The sequence below is a fragment of the Odontesthes bonariensis genome, chromosome 7 (genome assembly GCF_027942865.1).
Source record: "Odontesthes bonariensis isolate fOdoBon6 chromosome 7, fOdoBon6.hap1, whole genome shotgun sequence".
Lineage (NCBI taxonomy): Eukaryota > Metazoa > Chordata > Actinopteri > Atheriniformes > Atherinopsidae > Odontesthes > Odontesthes bonariensis.
In genome coordinates this window covers 30,200,547-30,218,022 of record NC_134512.1, presented here as the reverse complement: position 1 = coordinate 30,218,022, position 17,476 = coordinate 30,200,547, and the positions used below count along the sequence as shown (strand labels likewise).

Genomic DNA, 17,476 nt, shown 5'->3' with positions numbered 1-17,476 from the left:
GTAAAACAAATAGAAAGACACCACTATCTGGAACACATAAACATGTCAAGGAAGAATCTCTTCAGATGGTTTCACTATTGAACTGGATGTTGAAAATTCACCTATGATCATACAAAGCAACATCACTGTTGGACAACATGACCTTTGAACCCTCAGACAGTACTACATGAGAGACTTTTATGACACTATGCTCAATATAGTCGCATTGGCTCAGGAGTACTTTCAAAAAAACATTATCACTCAACAATTTTTCCCTTCCAGAAAAATTGTAACAATAAAGTTTTTACCACAAAAGGAGGAAGCCACATGTAAACTCAGAGCAGAGACGTCTCTGAGTTCTCGGGACACATGTTCTGTGGTGAGATGAGTTCATGTTTCAGCTGCTTGTTGGAAAAACTGACGTCTACGTGCCAAAGATGAGAAAGACCACCTAGGCTGTTATTGGAGGACGTTGCAAAAGTGATGTTGTGAGGCTGCAACAGTGTTCCTGACATGGATGACTTGCATGTGTGGAGGTATTATTGATGCAGAAGTGTATGATGGAATTTTTGCAGAGACATCTGATATCGTCAAGGGGACGTGTTTTCTGGGGAAGTGAATAGCTATTTCAGCAGGATGGTGTCAGGCCTCATTCTGCATGAGCTGCTATAGCATGGCTTTATGCACACAGAGGCTGTGTGCTTAACTGGACTGGCTGTCTCTTATTGAAAATGTTCAGAACATCAGGAAGAGGAGTCGGATGTCAACCACGGACTGTTAAACAGCTAAAATCTGGTATTTAGTAGGAATGGAATCTGTGTCCATGCTTACTGGAAGTGTGGTGTTCGACAGTGGTTGAAAATCACTTCCTTTGCGCTTGTGTCTGTGAAAGGCTCGAGCAGATTAACAAATTACAGATTGAAGTTTCTGGGAAATGCATTGGCTCTGTACATAAAGAGTAAGGGCAATGGATTTATGGGTGTATGGGGTGTGGAGTAGGATTTAGGGTTGGGTTTTTGTCTGTGCTGAACGTCACAAACTAACATGACTTAACTGAAGCTTCAAAGTGTGATAAGTAACATTTTAGTAGAGAATATATAAACATGAATGACGTAAAATGACTGTTCCCTCAAGCAATAATCGACTGGATTTATAATGTATACCAGTGCTGATGAGAAAAAAGTCTATAATTGTGCAAAATAAAATCTATGAATTGGGTTGTTTCAAATCCTCACTGACGAGGCTTTTATAGTGCGATACAATTATAATATAATGCTGTGCAGTACAAGCAAGACATGTGTTTTCTTGTTTAACCCACAGAGAACAGCAGGCTTTGCCTCGTGATGAGGCCATGGAGAACCTGCTGCTCAGAAACAGCGTCCTGGAGGAGAGGATCCATTCGTTAGAGGGCCAGATGTCCAAAGAGCCTCCATCGAGACCCTCTGTAAGTGATGAGCTGATTATTAGAGCCGAAAAATCTAACATGAAGGGGATGACTTTGTATAAAAGTTAATGATCAAACATTTCGAGCAGTTCAAATGTAAAATGAGGATCTTTGAATTCAGGAGCTGCCTCACCTCACGGGTCATTTGAAGTAAACGTTTGAAGCAACACTTGACTGATAGAAAAATAATGATTTGAGTTATTTATTAATTGTGGAACAGACATGGAAAGAACTTTATAGCAAGATGTGTGACTTGGCCTGTGATATTTTTGAAGGTTTGGACATTTTAAATTGTATTCATCAGTCTTTACTCTCTTTCTTAACATTTCTGCGTCTCACTGGATTTACGTAATTAATTGTCTGTGAAGGGGAGAAGCAAATCCTCCCACGCTTTCAGAGGCATTTGTTCTGCTACTTTTGATGTTGAGGATGGGTCATGCGAAGGGAATGCTGCAGCCCATCCTTTAAGGCACCGCAGCCGCTGCGTTAGTCCCGAAGCTGTTGAGGACACCGTTTTCCAAGAGAGGGAGCCAAAGCAAACCTGGGCAGATAGAGAGACTCAAAGCAGTTTTATGGGAACAGAGCCAGAGGCAGATGTGGATAATGATCATGTGGAAGAGGAGGGGAGGCAAACTGGAGCACATGTCTATGAAAGTGCAGAAGTCACCACCGGTGGTGCTGAAGTTTCCATGCCTGAAGAACAGGAAGAACCACAAACCACTCAAGAAAATGAGCCTGAACAGGATGATGCATCAGAGAGGCCGGGATCGGTTGTGCCGTCCTCTGCACCAGAGGCAGGCGATGAAATGAGTGAAACGGTCAATAAAGAAGGCGTTTGTGACCCAGATGGTGACGATAGGAATGACGACGGCGTCGGAGTCAATTCAGAGACGCCACAAAGAGCTGAGGAACATGTTGAGTTGAAGGAACAGGGGGGTGAGAGTACAAAGGAGGCAGCAGAGGAGGATAAGCAGGAGCTGCCCTCCTCAGCTAAGCCAGATGTGGACTCCAGCACCAAACCGAGCGAACACCCAGAGAAGTCCATCAGTAGAAAAAGAGACGATCAAGCAGAAAAACGGGAAAGCACATCTCTTTGTTATCCGAAGGTACTCAGGCTTCTTTAGTCACCCTGCTGAAGTAGTCGTGCTGTGATAGCGTTAGAGGTGGCAGTGCCAAAGTCAGCTCAAACCTGTGGAGTGGCTTGTTAGTGTGTAGGTGCTGAACCCCCCCGCCCCTGCACGTCCATCATGGATTCAAGGTTTCCATTGGATGTGTGTTGGTAGAGACAGATTTCATGATCCCCCAGAACAGTTATTCAAATAAGCAAATCTGTTCTGACACTCTGCTGCAGTTCTGCTGATGAATTCATTTCAACTCATTTCTACTGGCTCATTCTGTGCCGTTTCTGGTCTTTAGACTTCAGGGCGAGGCACCGGCACGCCTTCACAGAGAGATCAGGACCTTTCAAAGGAAAACCTCAGGTTGGCCTCTGAGAACCTGGAGCTGCGCTTTCAACTGGAGCAAACCAACAAAGACCTACCGCGACTCAAGGTACAACCCAAACAAAATCCGTTCCGTTAGTGCCGATTTTATCACAGAATACAAATCCAATATCAAAAGAAGTTGAAACGCTGCGTAAAATGGAATAAAAAAGGAGAGTGGAATGATATGCAACACTCATACAGCAATATTCCATTCACAATAGATCATGAAAAAAACATTTTAAATGTTGAAAGTGAGACATTTTACTATTTCATGAAAGATATTAGCTCATTTTTAATTCGATGGCAGCAACACATCTCAGAGAAGTAGTTTTTAAAGTAGTGTTGCCTGAAGCCCAAAGATCAGAAGAGATGCCTCCAGATTCTCTGAATCTTTTGAGGATATTATGTACTATAGATTATTGAATATTCCAAGTTTTTTTCAGTTTTACATTGAGGAACATTATTCTGAAAGTGCCCCACGGTTTGTCGACACTTCCTTATTTTGGAGATTGCTGCATGCATCTTTACTTCTGAGAGACTCGGCCTCTCTAAGGTGCTCTTTTTACAACCAGTCATCTTGGGTATAAAAAGAGCTGAGGAACATTCAAGTTCCTCCAATTTCAATGTTATGAGAAAATGTTTTCATGAAATATTCAAATTCAAATATTCAAATTCACTTTTAACATTTTACTTGTTTCTATGAAAAATATAATATGTACATACTGTTTATAATAAAATATATATAATTTAAAAAAATCTGTTTATAAAATGTGCAAATCTTTGCATTCTGTTTTCATTATATTTTACACCGCACCCAAACATTGCTGGGTTGTGTTCCTCAGTCTGTGACTTTAATTCTCATTCTGTCCTGCTGACGGAGACTCAGAGACAAAGCACCTTTCTCTGATATTCCAACATTCTACCAACGGCTTTTAAATTTGGCCTTACTGTTGAGGAGCTATCTCTGAATATCTCTGCAGTTTTTTTGTTTTTTTTTCCATTTTCATAAATAACCCACAGCCAGAGGGCTTAATCGGAGAGGCATGTCGGCGCGTGGTCGTCCATCCACATTTTTGGGTTGGCCATTAAAAAGCACAGAAAACAGCGATGTTTGGTAGAACTTGGAAGTGTTTTTAAAATGATATCGATTTGGCGAAAGAGTGTTTGACAGTTGATACCCAGTCTCTTTGTTTTTTCACAGAATCAGGTTGCAGACCTGAAGGAGATGTGCAGTGCGCTGAAAAAGGAAAAGACAGAAGTGGAGAAAAAGTTGGCACATACACGTGGAGTAAGTTGTTCAAAACACGTCAAGTTACAAGTCACTGAACGTGGACTTTAACAAAAATGTTCACGGTAAGAAAACTCACCATGACCATCGAAAACTTTTATTAGAAAGTGCAAGTGCACAAAAGCAACTCCACTGAGGGTCATCGCTGACATTTCATCTACCGTGTTCTTGCTTCAGTGCGTGATTTTGTGGCGTGTTCCTCATCAGGCTGGTCACAGTGGTAAAACGGTACCTGAGCTTGAGAAGACCATTGGGCTGATGAAGAAGGTGGTGGAGAGAGTGCAGAGGGAAAACGAGACGCTGAAGAAGTCCAGCGCTCCTGCAAAACAAGACAAAGTCAACGCTTTGGAGAGAGAAATTGAACAACTAAAGGTTGTGGGGCATCTTCTGAGTATTGTGCCTCTGTGTTCTGTTCCCTGCAGATGACGGTAAATGTTGTGTTCTTCTAGGCTGACTGTGAGACGCTGAAGCGTCAAAGCGAAGCTGAGATGAGTTCGAAACTGGAGTCTAAAACCAAAGGGCTGGAGAAGATAGCGATGGAGAACGAGCGTCTACGCAAGGAGATTAAAAGGGTACCTACGGTTTATTTCAGGGTGGCCGCGGGTCCTTAAAAAGTCGTAAATCAATTTTCCTGAAAATAAGACCTTAAAAAGTATTAAATTGTCTTAAATTCAGATTGCATGAGTCTTAAATATTTGTGTATTTTTCTTTTTGATCAGTATTTTTCTTTTTTAAAATATATTTACTTGATTTTATAAGCATTTGTTCATGGGACTTAAATGTTCTGAAAATATTGTAATAACTTTAATTTAGGACAGTGATGACATTTTTGTGATCTTTTCGCATGACACACATTTAGTCCATGTTCTTAAACTTAACCGTCATTTGTCATTTTACCGTTTTACTGTCAGTGTGTTTACTTGGAAATACTTGGTATTTCCATCGTACGTTTGGTCTTAAATTTCATTTAGAAGTGGTATTAAAAGGTCTTAAAAAGTCTTAAATTTAACTTGTTTATACCTGTATACACCCTGTTATTTATGTCCTGAAGATATGTCACCAGGGTGGGGGGTGCAAGCTGAAAGAGGTTGAGTGCGTCTTATCAATCTTCTGCGTTGGGTCACCTGGGAAATTTTGTGCCAAATTTATTTTCGAACAGGAAATTGAAGCTTCAGAGAAGCTGCGAGTGGCCAAGATGAGTCTGGAAGTTACCAATGAAAAGCTGGAGGCAGAGCTGGAGGAAACCAAGCAAAGACTGTTGGCAGCTCTCTCCAGACCCGTCACAGAGGGCGGGGACAGTAAGGCCTCGAAGGCGTCCGTGGTAACCAGGTCAGCAAATCTGAGTAATATAAATAAATAAATGGACGTTCACAACCAGCTTCAAACAGTAACTTGCTGCAAAGCCTTCTGGTTACATCGCTATGAAACTGCATCAGCCCGTGTGTGAGCCAGTGTTTGACTTCCGTGTGCAGGATGTTTGAGAACAAGATGAAGGAGCTGGAGAAGGAGCTCTCCCAGAAGACGGCCACCCTCTCTGAAGTCAAACAGCAGCTGAAGGAGGCGAAAGAGCGTGAGGAAAGAGCTCAGACAAGCGTCCGACAACTTGAAGATCAGGTACAGGCTAATAAACGGATTACTTCAATAACAAGAGACCGTTTAATCTTTTCAGCAGAGCTGTACTTCTGGTGGGCTTCTGGGCCTTATGAGGAAGTGGAATTTTGCGCTTCATGATTTGGCTTCAGATGTAAGGATTAATGCGGTCTGACAACAAACACGGCTGCCAGGTCAGCTTATTTTAAGTGACTTTGGGCTTAATTTTTTATTTTAATTTTTTCACAGTCTAAAGACGTTGTTTATTTTTGGGATTATTTCTAAAGACTTTCCAACATGCAGCAGTTATAAACGCATGGTCGTCTCAGCTCGCATACGTTGGATTCTCAGTCTTAAAGCAACACGTGAGAAGACCGAGCTTCTGCTCTTTGGGGAAAATGGTGTTTGTGGCGCTTCAATCGATGCATTTACAAAGTTAGCTTTAGCTTTATTTCAATGATCTTAATTTGAATTGTTTAGATCATTGAAATTGAGTAAAGAACAACTATTGAACTAATAAAACTACACAGTTGTCTGTAAAATAATATGTTCTGCAGTTACATTAAATCGATCCTTTCATTAATGAATCAATATTTACAATCCATTTATACAATATAATGTATACCATTCTGAAATCAAATATTCCAACTACTAAGTCCACTTTAGATACCTTAAGAATGTTTTGCTGGTACATTTTTTATATTAAGTAGAATTTTGACATGACTTTCAAGTATTTTTTCACTTTAGTGTCGCAAATTGTAAAATTTGTAAAGCCGTAAATACTTGGGTAGGTAAAATCAAGTGATGTTTTTTAAAAGATCTCCTCTCAGGTTCTGGTCTTTGTGTAATTTGTTTGTTGTCTCACTGCACAGCTGAGTGTACTTGTCATTCATCCTTTCTTAGGTCGACGTGTTGAAAAGGCTTCCTGCCGCTGCAAAGCGGAACACAGAGCTCTCCAAAGAGTTGCAGCCAATCAGGTATGCGCCGCTGTGCTCGTGGAAAACCATGGGAACAAGCTTGTATTGGAGTTACGCTGTATACAGTAATTCGATTCAATTCAATTCATTTTTATTTATATAGCGCCAAATTACAACAAATGTCATCTCAAGGCACTTAAATAATAAAGTCCAATTAAAGCCAATTGGAATTCAATTCATTGTAATCATAATTTTTTATAAAATAATCCAATTCATTCATATAGAGCCAATTCAAAAACAATTTCCGAGCTAAGGAAACCAACAGATTGCACCGAAACTTGTCTTCAGTCTAATCTCCCGTCTGAGCGTGCCTGAGGCGACTGTGGAAAGAAACGACTCCCTTTTAACAGGAAGAAACCTCTGGCAGAACCAGACTCAGGAAGGGTGGCCATCTGCCTCCACCAGCTGGGGTTTGAGAAGACAGAAAAGAGGAAAAAAAAACACTGTAACGTCATTCAAAGGATACCTGTTGGAACAGGGAAACACGAGTTAATGACCACAATAATGTCACATGTACATAATATCATTTGAGAAATTAAACAGGGGAAAAAGAGAGTAAAGTGAGGAAAGGTGTGACAGATGAGGCCCCCCAGCAGTCTAAGCCTATAGCAGCTTAACTATGGGATGTTTCAGGATCACCTGAGCCATCCCTAACTATAAGCTTTATCAAAAAGGAAAGTTTTAAGCCTAATCTTAAAACTGGAGAGGGTGTCTTCTTCCCGGACATTTACTGGCAGCTTATTCCACAAGAGAGGGGCCTGATAACTGAAGGCTCTGCCTCCCATTCTACTTTTAGTAACTCTGGGAACCTCAAGGGGTAGGGGTAGAAAAATAGAAATGAGATTGGGCCCAAGTAACCTGCAGTTTGGGAGCAAAGTGCTCTGTTAGGAAAATATCTTCAAATGAGATCTTTAAGATATGATGGAGCTCGGTCATTAAGAGCTTTATATGTGAGGAGAAGAATCTTAAATTCTATTCTGAATTTAACAGGGAGCCAATGAAGAGAAGCTAAAACTGGAGAAATACGATCTCTCCTGTTAGTTCTCATCAGAACTCTGGCTGCAGCACTTTGGATCAGCTGAAGGCTTTTCAGAGAATATGTGGGACAGCCCAATAATAAAGAATTTCATTGACTTATTTAATTTCAGCTCATCTCTCTATCAACACTGTAGAAGTGACACAGTGGCTGCAAACTGTACGTGGCTCCACTTCAACAATGCCATGTTTGACAGATACATGTGATGAAACTGCTTACCAGTCATCTCTGAACTGCAAATGGACTCAAATAAAAGAAACTCCTAAACAGCTAAATCAACATGGATGTGAAAGCTGATGTCACATCCCGACTGCTTGGTTTTAAAGGGATAGTTCGCCTCTTTTGACATGAAGCTGTATGACATTCCATGCTAGCAATATTATTTATGAACATTGACTTACCCCCCCCCGCTGCGTCCTGTGAGCCGAGTTCCAGCCGAGTTTTGGCGTTGACGAAGGTAGTCCGGCTAGTTGGGTGGGGCTAAAGAAATAAAGCGTTTTGCTTCTCAAAACAATATGCGTTCAAAAGAATAATACATTTGCATCACAAAATCGTTCTCCAGGAAAAAGTCAGACCTCACAATCGCTTGGCGCTATTTTCTCTCCTCTGTATCACTCCGTGATTGCCAACAGCCGCACCTGTTACGGTGTTTACTGCTGGGAAGCAGGGGACTGCTCGGTCTGCACGGTCTACACAGCCCGTAGTGATACAAAGGTAGAGAGAAAATAGCGCCAAGCGATTGTGAGGTCTGACTTTTTCTGGATGAACGATTTTGTGATGCAAATGTATTACTCTTTTGAACGCATATTGTTTTGAGAAGCAAGACGCTTTATTTTTTAAACCCCAGCCAACTAGCCGGACTACCTTCATCAACACCAAAACGAGGCTGAAACTCGGCTCAGAGTACACAGCAGGCAGTGTTGTGCCAGTTCACAGCTTTTCTGAACTAGTTCAAGTTCAGTTCATACATGCTCAAAGTGAACAGTTCACGTTCAAAGTTCACAATTTTAATTCTGAACTAGTTCAAAGTTCAGTTCATTTTACTTTTTTCGTGAGATATTCAAATAAATACTTTTATTCACACTACGAGCTAGAAATCACTAAACGTTCTTGGAAACTGCTCATTGTAGACATTTGCTCATGACACTGCAATTGTGGGATTCTTACCAGGTGATGAAACTTGCAGCAGTACAGACAAGGTAGACCAGTTCTATACTTAGTGCAATGAAATCTACCAGTATTTAATTAAAAAAAACAATATATAATATGCAATGCCGTCGGGGTCTTGGTTTGCAAGAGTGTAAAATTGTTTTAAATCTTCATAAGGAGAATTGGTGTCTGCTGCAATTCATCACGGGTAACGTCGTGCGGAAGCCAGCATGTTATTCAACTATTCTCAGCCAGACACTACTTTGCCCATAATGTGGACTAATTCACGTTCAAGTTCTTTATTAAAAAATGTGTTGCGTTCAGTTCAACATTCACGAAAAAATGAGCGTGTTCAATGAACTCATTCACGCACAACACTGGCAGCAGGGGGTAAGAAAATGTTAATAAATAATATTGCTTGTATGGGATGTCATACAGCTTCATGTCAAAAGAGACGAACTATCCCTTTAAGTCCGCAAAACAATGAAGAATGTCTTTATAAGTACAGATCCACACTTTTTGATGCCATTTTTATTGGACATTCATCTTTGAATCATTCATTTAGGCATAATCATTTTTGGAAATTCCCATTGAAATCAATAAACAGACAAGAGTTTTAACCAAACCTTTAATAGGATTTACTGCATGAGCTGGAGAAAGAACCACGCTCAGCTCCAGTTCTATCAAGCGAAGCGGCATGAGTTTCCGTCCTAACATCTACCTGTTGTTTATCAGAAGAGTGATGGACTCTGAGCTGGAGAAGGACAACATGGAACTGAAACGGAAGATAACGGAGCACACTGAGCGATTCGGTGAAGCATCCTCAAAGCTCGGTGAGACTTCACTGCATCCTGTTGTTTCTTGAACATGAAGCTGTGATTTGGGTTCTCTTGTAACATCGCTGGATTTTTATTTTTTTAAATCTAAACATTCTGTAACTACATTAGAATTATTCTGGTGCAACACTAAAACTATTTCAAACTAGGTACATCCTGTTTTTGGTCAGTGAGAGCAGTTTCATTGTGCTCGTGGTTTGCTTTTAATGAAATGGCACCAAGACAACATTTTTACATTTAATGTACAAGACACCTAAACATCTATGATAGAAATCTTCTGGAGGAACAATCATGATATCAGTTGTTGTGTTCTTAGATAACGGGAAACTCAAGGACCTCCTCCAGGCTGCCGAAGCGGAGAAAACCAAACTCCAAGCGGAGGTTAAAAAGCTCCGGAAGGAGCTGGGGAATTTTGATCCAACATTTTTTGAAGAGCTGGAGGACTTGAAATACAACTACAACATAGAGGTGAAGAAGAACATTCTGCTGGAGGAGCAGCTAAAGAAGGTGTGCGATCGGTTTGGTGTAAAAGCTGAAGTGCCCGGCGTGTCCATCAGTTAACTCGGGGTTACTAACAGCTTTTAGTTTAGTTTTTTCCTTAAGTTTTGTCAGGCTCATTCATGCAGTTTGAAATACTAGAATCGCATTCTTTATTTATCAGAACAGGGTAAAAGTTCACCTTTTTACAGTGAAGCGGTGCATAGCTTTCAGTCTCTTGCAAAAGCAGCTGTTCCTTGTTAATGTTGATTTTGAAATGTAACTTATTATGTAGCACATGTATAAGGTTTCCCTGTGTTTGCCAATAAAACAGCCTTAATTTTTGCATTTTAAACTGTCATAAAACTTTCTTTCTTTTAAACTCTTCATTTCTATACATTATATAAATTGTCTAGTTGGTCAGGATTCTTTTGATGTAAGCTGTACACATTTTTGCAAAACAAATTGCAAACTGTTGTCAGGCTTTAATCCACTCCACCGCCAGCGTGGTGCCAAATGTTAGGCCCTATTACATTCCACTCCCTTCAGTAGAATATCTGACCTCTCACTGCAAACCACTCGTAAGACTTTGAACTCGTTCTTTTTCGAGAAATGGTCCATTTTAAATCGTAAGTTCAAGTATGTGGTGGCCATCTGCAGAATGAAGCGTGCTCTGGGGATGCAGCTTTGGAGCCTCGTCGTCTCTTCTCACGTTTACGGCTCAAACTGCACGTCCTGAAGCTGGCTGAAGCAGCGTCCATTCAATGTGAAAAAGGATGCAAACAAGCCTTTGCTGTTGTTGTAAGCGTCCACTGTCCCGTCAACACGAATGACGACGGGCCTGCTGGCGAGGCAGGTGACCCCGTCTGGCCACCTCAGTCCCAGGTGATGACGATGGACCTACAGACAGCCACACACACGGCTTTAGCAAAGAGATCACTGCACCTCTGTGTACAAAGTTTTCACGTGAAGCGCGTCCAATTGTTTCAGTACAGCCAGCTAAAAGCATTTTATTTGATGAATAACTGGAATGGTAAAAATAGGGCTGGGCAAGTTAACTCGTTATTATCGCGTTAACGCATTAATTATTTAACGCCGTTAAATATTGTATCTCGCATTAATGCATGTTTTTTGTTGTTTTTTTTTAATTAAAAAAAAAATAAAAAATAGCTGCAGCGAGGACTATAGCCTCTTGTACATGGGGCGCCTGCTCAACCCACTACACCACGGAGCACCCCTGTTTATTATTAATTTTATTATTGTAAAAGTCTGTTGCGGAACCGGAAAAGAAAGTTATTGGCGGATCCACCAAACATGGAGAAGGGTACGGAACTTTTACTCGGCCATTTTCATTTTAAAGTTCTTCCAGACGGCGGAGTCGACAGAACCAAAGTCATCTGTAAACACTGCCAAGGTGAATTGTCTTCTCAGCGTAGTAGTTCCAGTCTAAAATATCACTTAAAGGCAAAACACACAACTGATAGCAGCAAGTCATTCAAGGAAACAGACAGTGGAGCGAGGCTTCTACATAAAAACTACAGAAAGATGCTGATGTTAAAAGTGTGTTTGCACAACAAATGTTATGGCACTTTCATTCATATGGCAGCACATTTCAAATAAAACTAAATGCTAAAAGCTATACACTCCTTTTGAATTCATTTTTGGATTTTGCGTACAAATGCGATTAATCAGGGAAATTGTGTGATTAATTAGATTAAAAATTTTAATCGTTGCCCAGCCCTTGTTAAAAATGACCTCAACTTCAAGCTGTTCAGTTTCAATGTGCCCCGAAATAAGCCTGGGTGCAGCTTAATCGCAGTGCATCAAGTCATCCCACCTTAACGAGAGTGCCGTCATTACAGTGCCAAACGATGCCCTCGACCCGGCCTTCTGGACTCTCCTGGAACCAGGAATACAGCTGCTGGAAGGTCACAGGTGGAGGGTTTCTGATTGGAATGCTCCCATGTGGCACCAGGCAGTGAACGGGCTGCTTCTTACTCCCCAGACCTGTTTGAATCACAACGCTCCACTATAGTTTAAAAGGGTGACGATTAAAAGGAGAAACTATTTTCACTTCTTTTTATCTCCATCAACAACACTGAGACCATGAGAAAAGAAATCTTCCCCTGCTGGATCCTTGGTGCATCCAGGACTCAGTCACTTCTTTGTATTTGGAATAAAAGTTAATATCACGAGCTGCCATCAAAGAAACAGGTTGTCAAATAAAAACTGCTCTCTTTTGGCAAACATAAGTGCTCCATCACCTTACCATAAGGGTTTCCATTAACATTGGTTCCGATGAGCTCCAGCGTTTGTTCCAGGATGTCGGCTAATGGGACTGCTGCGATTTCCAGCACATCTTCATCGTCAGACTTGGGCCTGAGAACCAGAGCTGCCCCGACTCCATAATCCACCACAGAAGAGTGCCAACAGTATTGCTTGTTGCTGTGATCTACTGGAACCCAGCCTAGAGGTTTACAGGGACACATAATGAAGCGTTCCCACCATGTTAATGATATCCATGTGGGCGATGATGCTGGTTTATTCTCGTAACCTGCACAAATACAAATCTTTGTACAAAAATAACCCGGTTCAAAGAACCTGGAATGTGTCCATTTTCGTCAGGCGAAGGATGACCGTTGCGGTGTCTGACTCCGTGTGCAGGGATCCACTTTTCAGGCACCGTTTTAAAATCTTCCACCACATCCCAGGTGAAATCTGAAAGAGGAACCACCAAAACCTTATTGTCAGGGGACAACTTGCAATGCAGCTGCGAGAAGGTAAAACTTTTCACCCAAGAATATACTGTGTGTGTGTGTATATATATATATATATATATATATATATATATATATATATATATATACATACATACACACACACAATTGCTAGAATGCGCTGCTGAGGGTGGCAGCACGTTGGAGTAGCTCTGTACCTCACATTGAGATTTTTCTTTTTCTCTAAATTTCATTCCTGTTATTTCTTGGAAGAAATTGCATTTTTTTGGACAACTGTTCCTTCCTGCCTTGGATGCTGTGCAGCTGGATTAATTTTTCCCAATACTTTTGTATATTTTACTCTTTTGTCATGATGCATCACCATAGCAACAAGGTGGTTTACAACAGGGAGCAGCTGAATAACATTGGAAAAGCAGAAATAATTCGACAACTGAAGCCAGAAATCCCACTGGAATTGAAAAGGAGGCGTCGTGGATGCAGAGCAGGAGCAAAGAGGAGAGAAAGAAAGAAGAAGTTCAAACCATCTCTGCCATCCTGCATCATGGGAAATGTAAGATCGTTAGCTAACAAGTTGGATGAACTTTTAGCCTTGATAAGGACTCAGCAAGAATATCGGGAATGTAGCATTATGTGTTTTACTGAGACATGGCTACAGGATCATATCCCCGACTCCAGCGTCTCTCTGCCGGGCTTCCTGACTGTACGAGCAGATCGAGATATAAAGAGTAGCAGGAAAAGGAAAGGGGGTGGATTGGCAGTGCTTGTCAACAACAGATGGTGTCACCCAGGACATGTTACTGTGAAGAGTCGTCTCTGCAGTCCTGATATTGAACTATTGGCAGTAAGTTTTCGTCCATATTATTTGCCAAGAGAGTTCACCAGTGTTGTTTTGGTGGCTGTTTACATTCCACCCTTAGCTGTTGCCGACACTGCATGTGATGTCATCAGTTCCGTTGTTGCTAAGATACAGACTCAACACCCCAATTCTTTTGTGGCAATATCTGGTGATTTTAATCATGCCTCACTCTCTGCTACACTGCCAACTTTTCAACAGTTTGTCAGCTGCTCTACCAGAGAAAACAAGACATTGGATTTGTTTTACACAAATGTCAAGGATTCATACATTTCCAAATAAAGACCTCCCCTGGGAAAATCAGATCACAACCTTGTTTTTCTCTGTTCAGCATATAAACCCCTTGTCCAGAGACTACCTGTCACAAAAAGGACTGTTAGAAAGTGGTCAGAGGAAGCTGAAGAAGCCTTACAGGGTTGTTTTGATGCAACCGATTGGATTTCTCTTTGTAAGCCACATGGAGAGGACATTAATGCCATGACTGAGTGTGTGACTGACTATATAAACTTCTGTGTGGACAACACCATCCCCACCAGAACAGTGAGATGCTTCCCTAATAACAAACCCTGGATCACCAGTGAGCTAAAGGAACTATTGAACAAGAAAAAAAGAGCCTTTAGGGAGCGAGACAGGGAGTTACTGAGGAGTATACAGAAGCAGCTCAAAGTCAAGATCGGAGAGAGCAAGGAGGTGTATAGAAAGAAGCTTGAGAGTAAACTGCAGAGGAACAATATCAGAGATGTGTGGTCAGGAATGAAGAAGATCACAGGCCTCAAGCAGAGGGAGGATCGGATGGATGGAAGTCTGGACAGAGCAAATGAGCTGAACACATTCTTCCAACAGGTTCAGTTCAGGAACAAGCTCACCATCCTCCCCTCCTGTTCCCAGCCAAAGAGACATCCCACCCTCCTCTGACCCACAGCTTTCCTGTAACATCTCCACCTCCACCTCAGTCATGGATTCTTCTGCTTCCACTAGTTTGTCTTCAACCCAATCAGGAGATGCTGCTGTCCCCTTTGCCTCCCCCTCCCACTTTTCTGTTTCTAGAAGTCAGGTGAAGAGGCAGTTGGAAAGACTGAACCGGAACAAGGCTGCAGGTCCAGATGGTGTCAGCCCCCGAGTCCTGAAGGCCTGTGCAGAGCAGCTCTGTGGGATTCTGCAACACCTTTTCAACCTTAGCTTGGCCCAAGAGAAGGTACCACTGTTGTGGAAGACATCCTGTCTGGTTCCGGTACCAAAGAAAACTCACCCTTCAGACATCAATGATTACAGACCTGTTGCCCTGACATCCCACATCATGAAGGTCCTGGAGAGACTCCTGTTGACCCACCTGTGTAAGCAAACCAGCACATATCAGGACCCCCTGCAGTTTGCTTATCGCCATGGAGTTGGAGTTGAAGACGCTATCATACACCTGCTTCAACAAACCCACTGTCATCTGGACAAAGCAGGCAGCACTGTGAGGATCATGTTCTTTGATTTCTCCAGTGCATTTAACACAATCCAGCCTGATCTGCTTAGTCTGAAACTCCAGAAGACTCAGGTGGAGGCCTCAACAATCACCTGGATTAATGACTACCTGACAAACAGACCACAGTTTGTCAGACTGAAGAATTGTGTGTCTAACCAGGTGATCAGCAGCACAGGAGCACCACAGGGGACTGTACTCTCACCATTCCTTTTCACTCTGTACACTTCAGACTTCCAGTACAAGTCAGACTCCTGTCATCTACAGAAATATTCAGATGACTCTGCAGTTGTCGGGTGTATCAGAGATGGACAAGAAGCTGAGTACAGAGAGCTGGTGGACCGCTTTGTGGCATGGTGTGGGAACAATCATCTCATCTTGAATGTTAACAAAACAAAGGAGATGATTGTAGATTTCAGGAGAAACAGGGTCAGATCAAACCCTGTTTCCATCATGGGAGAAGAAGTGGAGGTGGTTGAGGAATATAAATACCTTGGTGTTCATGTGGACAACAGACTGAACTGGAGACACAACAGTGAAGCAATCTACAAGAAAGGACAGAGCAGACTGTACTTCTTGAGGAAGCTAAGGTCCTTCAAGGTTTGCAACAAGATGTTGCAGATCTTCTACAAGTCTGTTGTTGAGAGCGTCATTTCCTCTTGCGTCATCTGTTGGGGCAGCAGCATCAGAACCAGGGACCTAAAAAGACTCAACAACCTGATAAGGAAGGCTGGTTCTGTTCTGGGGACGACTGTGGAACCTCTGGAGACAATAATGCAAAGAAGGATTTTGCATAAAATCAAGAGAATTATGGACAACCCTGAACATCCTCTCCATGAGACTTATCAGAAAACAGAGTCTCTTCAGTCAAAGGCTTCTTCAGTTTGGATGCAAAACGGACCGCTACAGGAAATCTTTCCTGCCCACAGCCATCAGCATCTATAATAACTCCTTGATTTAATTGAGCTACATCAACATTTAATTTCCCTCTGGGATAAATAAAGTATTTTTGAATTTGAATTGAATTGAATTTGAATATACACACACACACACACACACACACACACACACACACACACACACACACACACACACACACACACACACTTGACTCAAGCAGCAATACCTTCAGAGCTCTTGTAAGAGTGCTGGTGCCTCTTAAACCTCTTCTCTGCCAGCTTGTTGGGTTTCTTGTCGAGTCTGGCCCAGAGGTAAGCTTGACCTGAAGCAAAAAAAGACCATTTAGTCCTGCAAGGAAAACTTCAAATTCTCAAACCTGCTGGGCAGAGAGGCTGCGCAAAATGCTTTCAGCACAAACTCAGATGAAAAGCAGTTCGCTTGCTGTGATGTTGTAGAAATCACTCTTACCTACTCACCTCCATAAAGTGTGACATAGCAGCAGGTCCCATCCAGTTTCTCAGTGGCAAGTGCACAATCTACGTGAGCGTCGACAGCGAGAGGGTTCAGGTTTTCTGTGGCAACGACCTGAAATTGCTGAAGGGAGGCAGAAACACCTGACATTTAAGCCATTTATCGATACATCCATGCATGTACGCACACTTTTCTTGGTGCACCAACAAGCGGACGCCAATGATTGACTAAAAAGAAAGTAAACATAAGACTATGCATTTTGACGTAAAAGTAAAAGGGTGGGGGTAATTTTTTGGTGGTTTTTAATAAGCATTTTGCGTTTTTTGTCGCTCCATGCCAGCGGCAGCAGGATGAGTCGGGTTGCAGCCTCTCACCTGACAGTCCCGTTTTCGGGACTGTTGTTCCCTCACGTCGGTCAGAAACACACACGGCATCTTCTGCTGAACGGAGCCCAGGCGTCGCATTTTGAGTGTGTTTCGACAGATACCCCGTTTATTCCGCAAATGTTCACAATTCAGGCTGAGAAAAGCAGAAATGTAAACGTTAGCACGCGGAGTGCTCAGTTAGAAAGAGAAGCGAGTCTTCCTTGGGGATATTTTCTGTCGTCGCACAAACAAATAAAATACTCATTGGCGCCCCCATGGTGGCCGGGTGGGAACTTACAATGGTCTGAACGGGACCAAAACAGTCATGTTAACTTAAGTTAATTATTATTGTCTTAATTCACACTAAACCTTTTTAAATTGTATTTGTTGAGATATATTATTTTCATTTTTTTTCCCCTGG

The 17,476-nt window shown here is 42.0% G+C and overlaps 2 protein-coding genes across 4 annotated transcripts in view; one reads left to right on the top strand and one right to left on the bottom strand.

The window, feature by feature from the left end:
- The window catches only part of cep290 (centrosomal protein 290), a 54,748-nt gene extending 44,139 nt beyond the window's left edge, over window positions 1-10,609 (top strand). For 2 of the 3 annotated variants that reach the window (XM_075470507.1, XM_075470506.1), the window contains exons 42-51: window positions 1,300-1,423; window positions 2,840-2,974; window positions 4,109-4,195; window positions 4,403-4,567; window positions 4,645-4,767; window positions 5,355-5,524; window positions 5,668-5,809; window positions 6,689-6,762; window positions 9,683-9,780; window positions 10,100-10,609. In XM_075470507.1, coding sequence (XP_075326622.1) covers window positions 1,300-1,423; window positions 2,840-2,974; window positions 4,109-4,195; window positions 4,403-4,567; window positions 4,645-4,767; window positions 5,355-5,524; window positions 5,668-5,809; window positions 6,689-6,762; window positions 9,683-9,780; window positions 10,100-10,344 — 1,363 coding nt within the window. In that variant the 3' untranslated portion in view covers window positions 10,345-10,609. Of the gene's footprint in view, window positions 1-1,299; window positions 1,424-2,839; window positions 2,975-4,108; window positions 4,261-4,372; window positions 4,568-4,644; window positions 4,768-5,354; window positions 5,525-5,667; window positions 5,810-6,688; window positions 6,763-9,682; window positions 9,781-10,099 lie in introns of those variants that run through there. The other variant, XM_075470508.1, reaches the window with a different exon arrangement.
- Window positions 9,451-17,467, bottom strand: rlig1 (RNA 5'-phosphate and 3'-OH ligase 1). Its single transcript, XM_075470512.1, has 7 exons — window positions 17,065-17,467; window positions 16,696-16,813; window positions 16,446-16,541; window positions 12,862-12,978; window positions 12,530-12,727; window positions 12,098-12,267; window positions 9,451-11,160 (listed from the first exon to the last, which is right to left on the bottom strand). The coding sequence occupies exons 1-7, from the start codon at window positions 17,152-17,154 to the stop codon at window positions 10,975-10,977; spliced, it is 975 nt and encodes a 324-aa protein (XP_075326627.1). The 5' UTR covers window positions 17,155-17,467; the 3' UTR covers window positions 9,451-10,974.
- Between the last annotated feature and the right edge of the window lie 9 nt (window positions 17,468-17,476).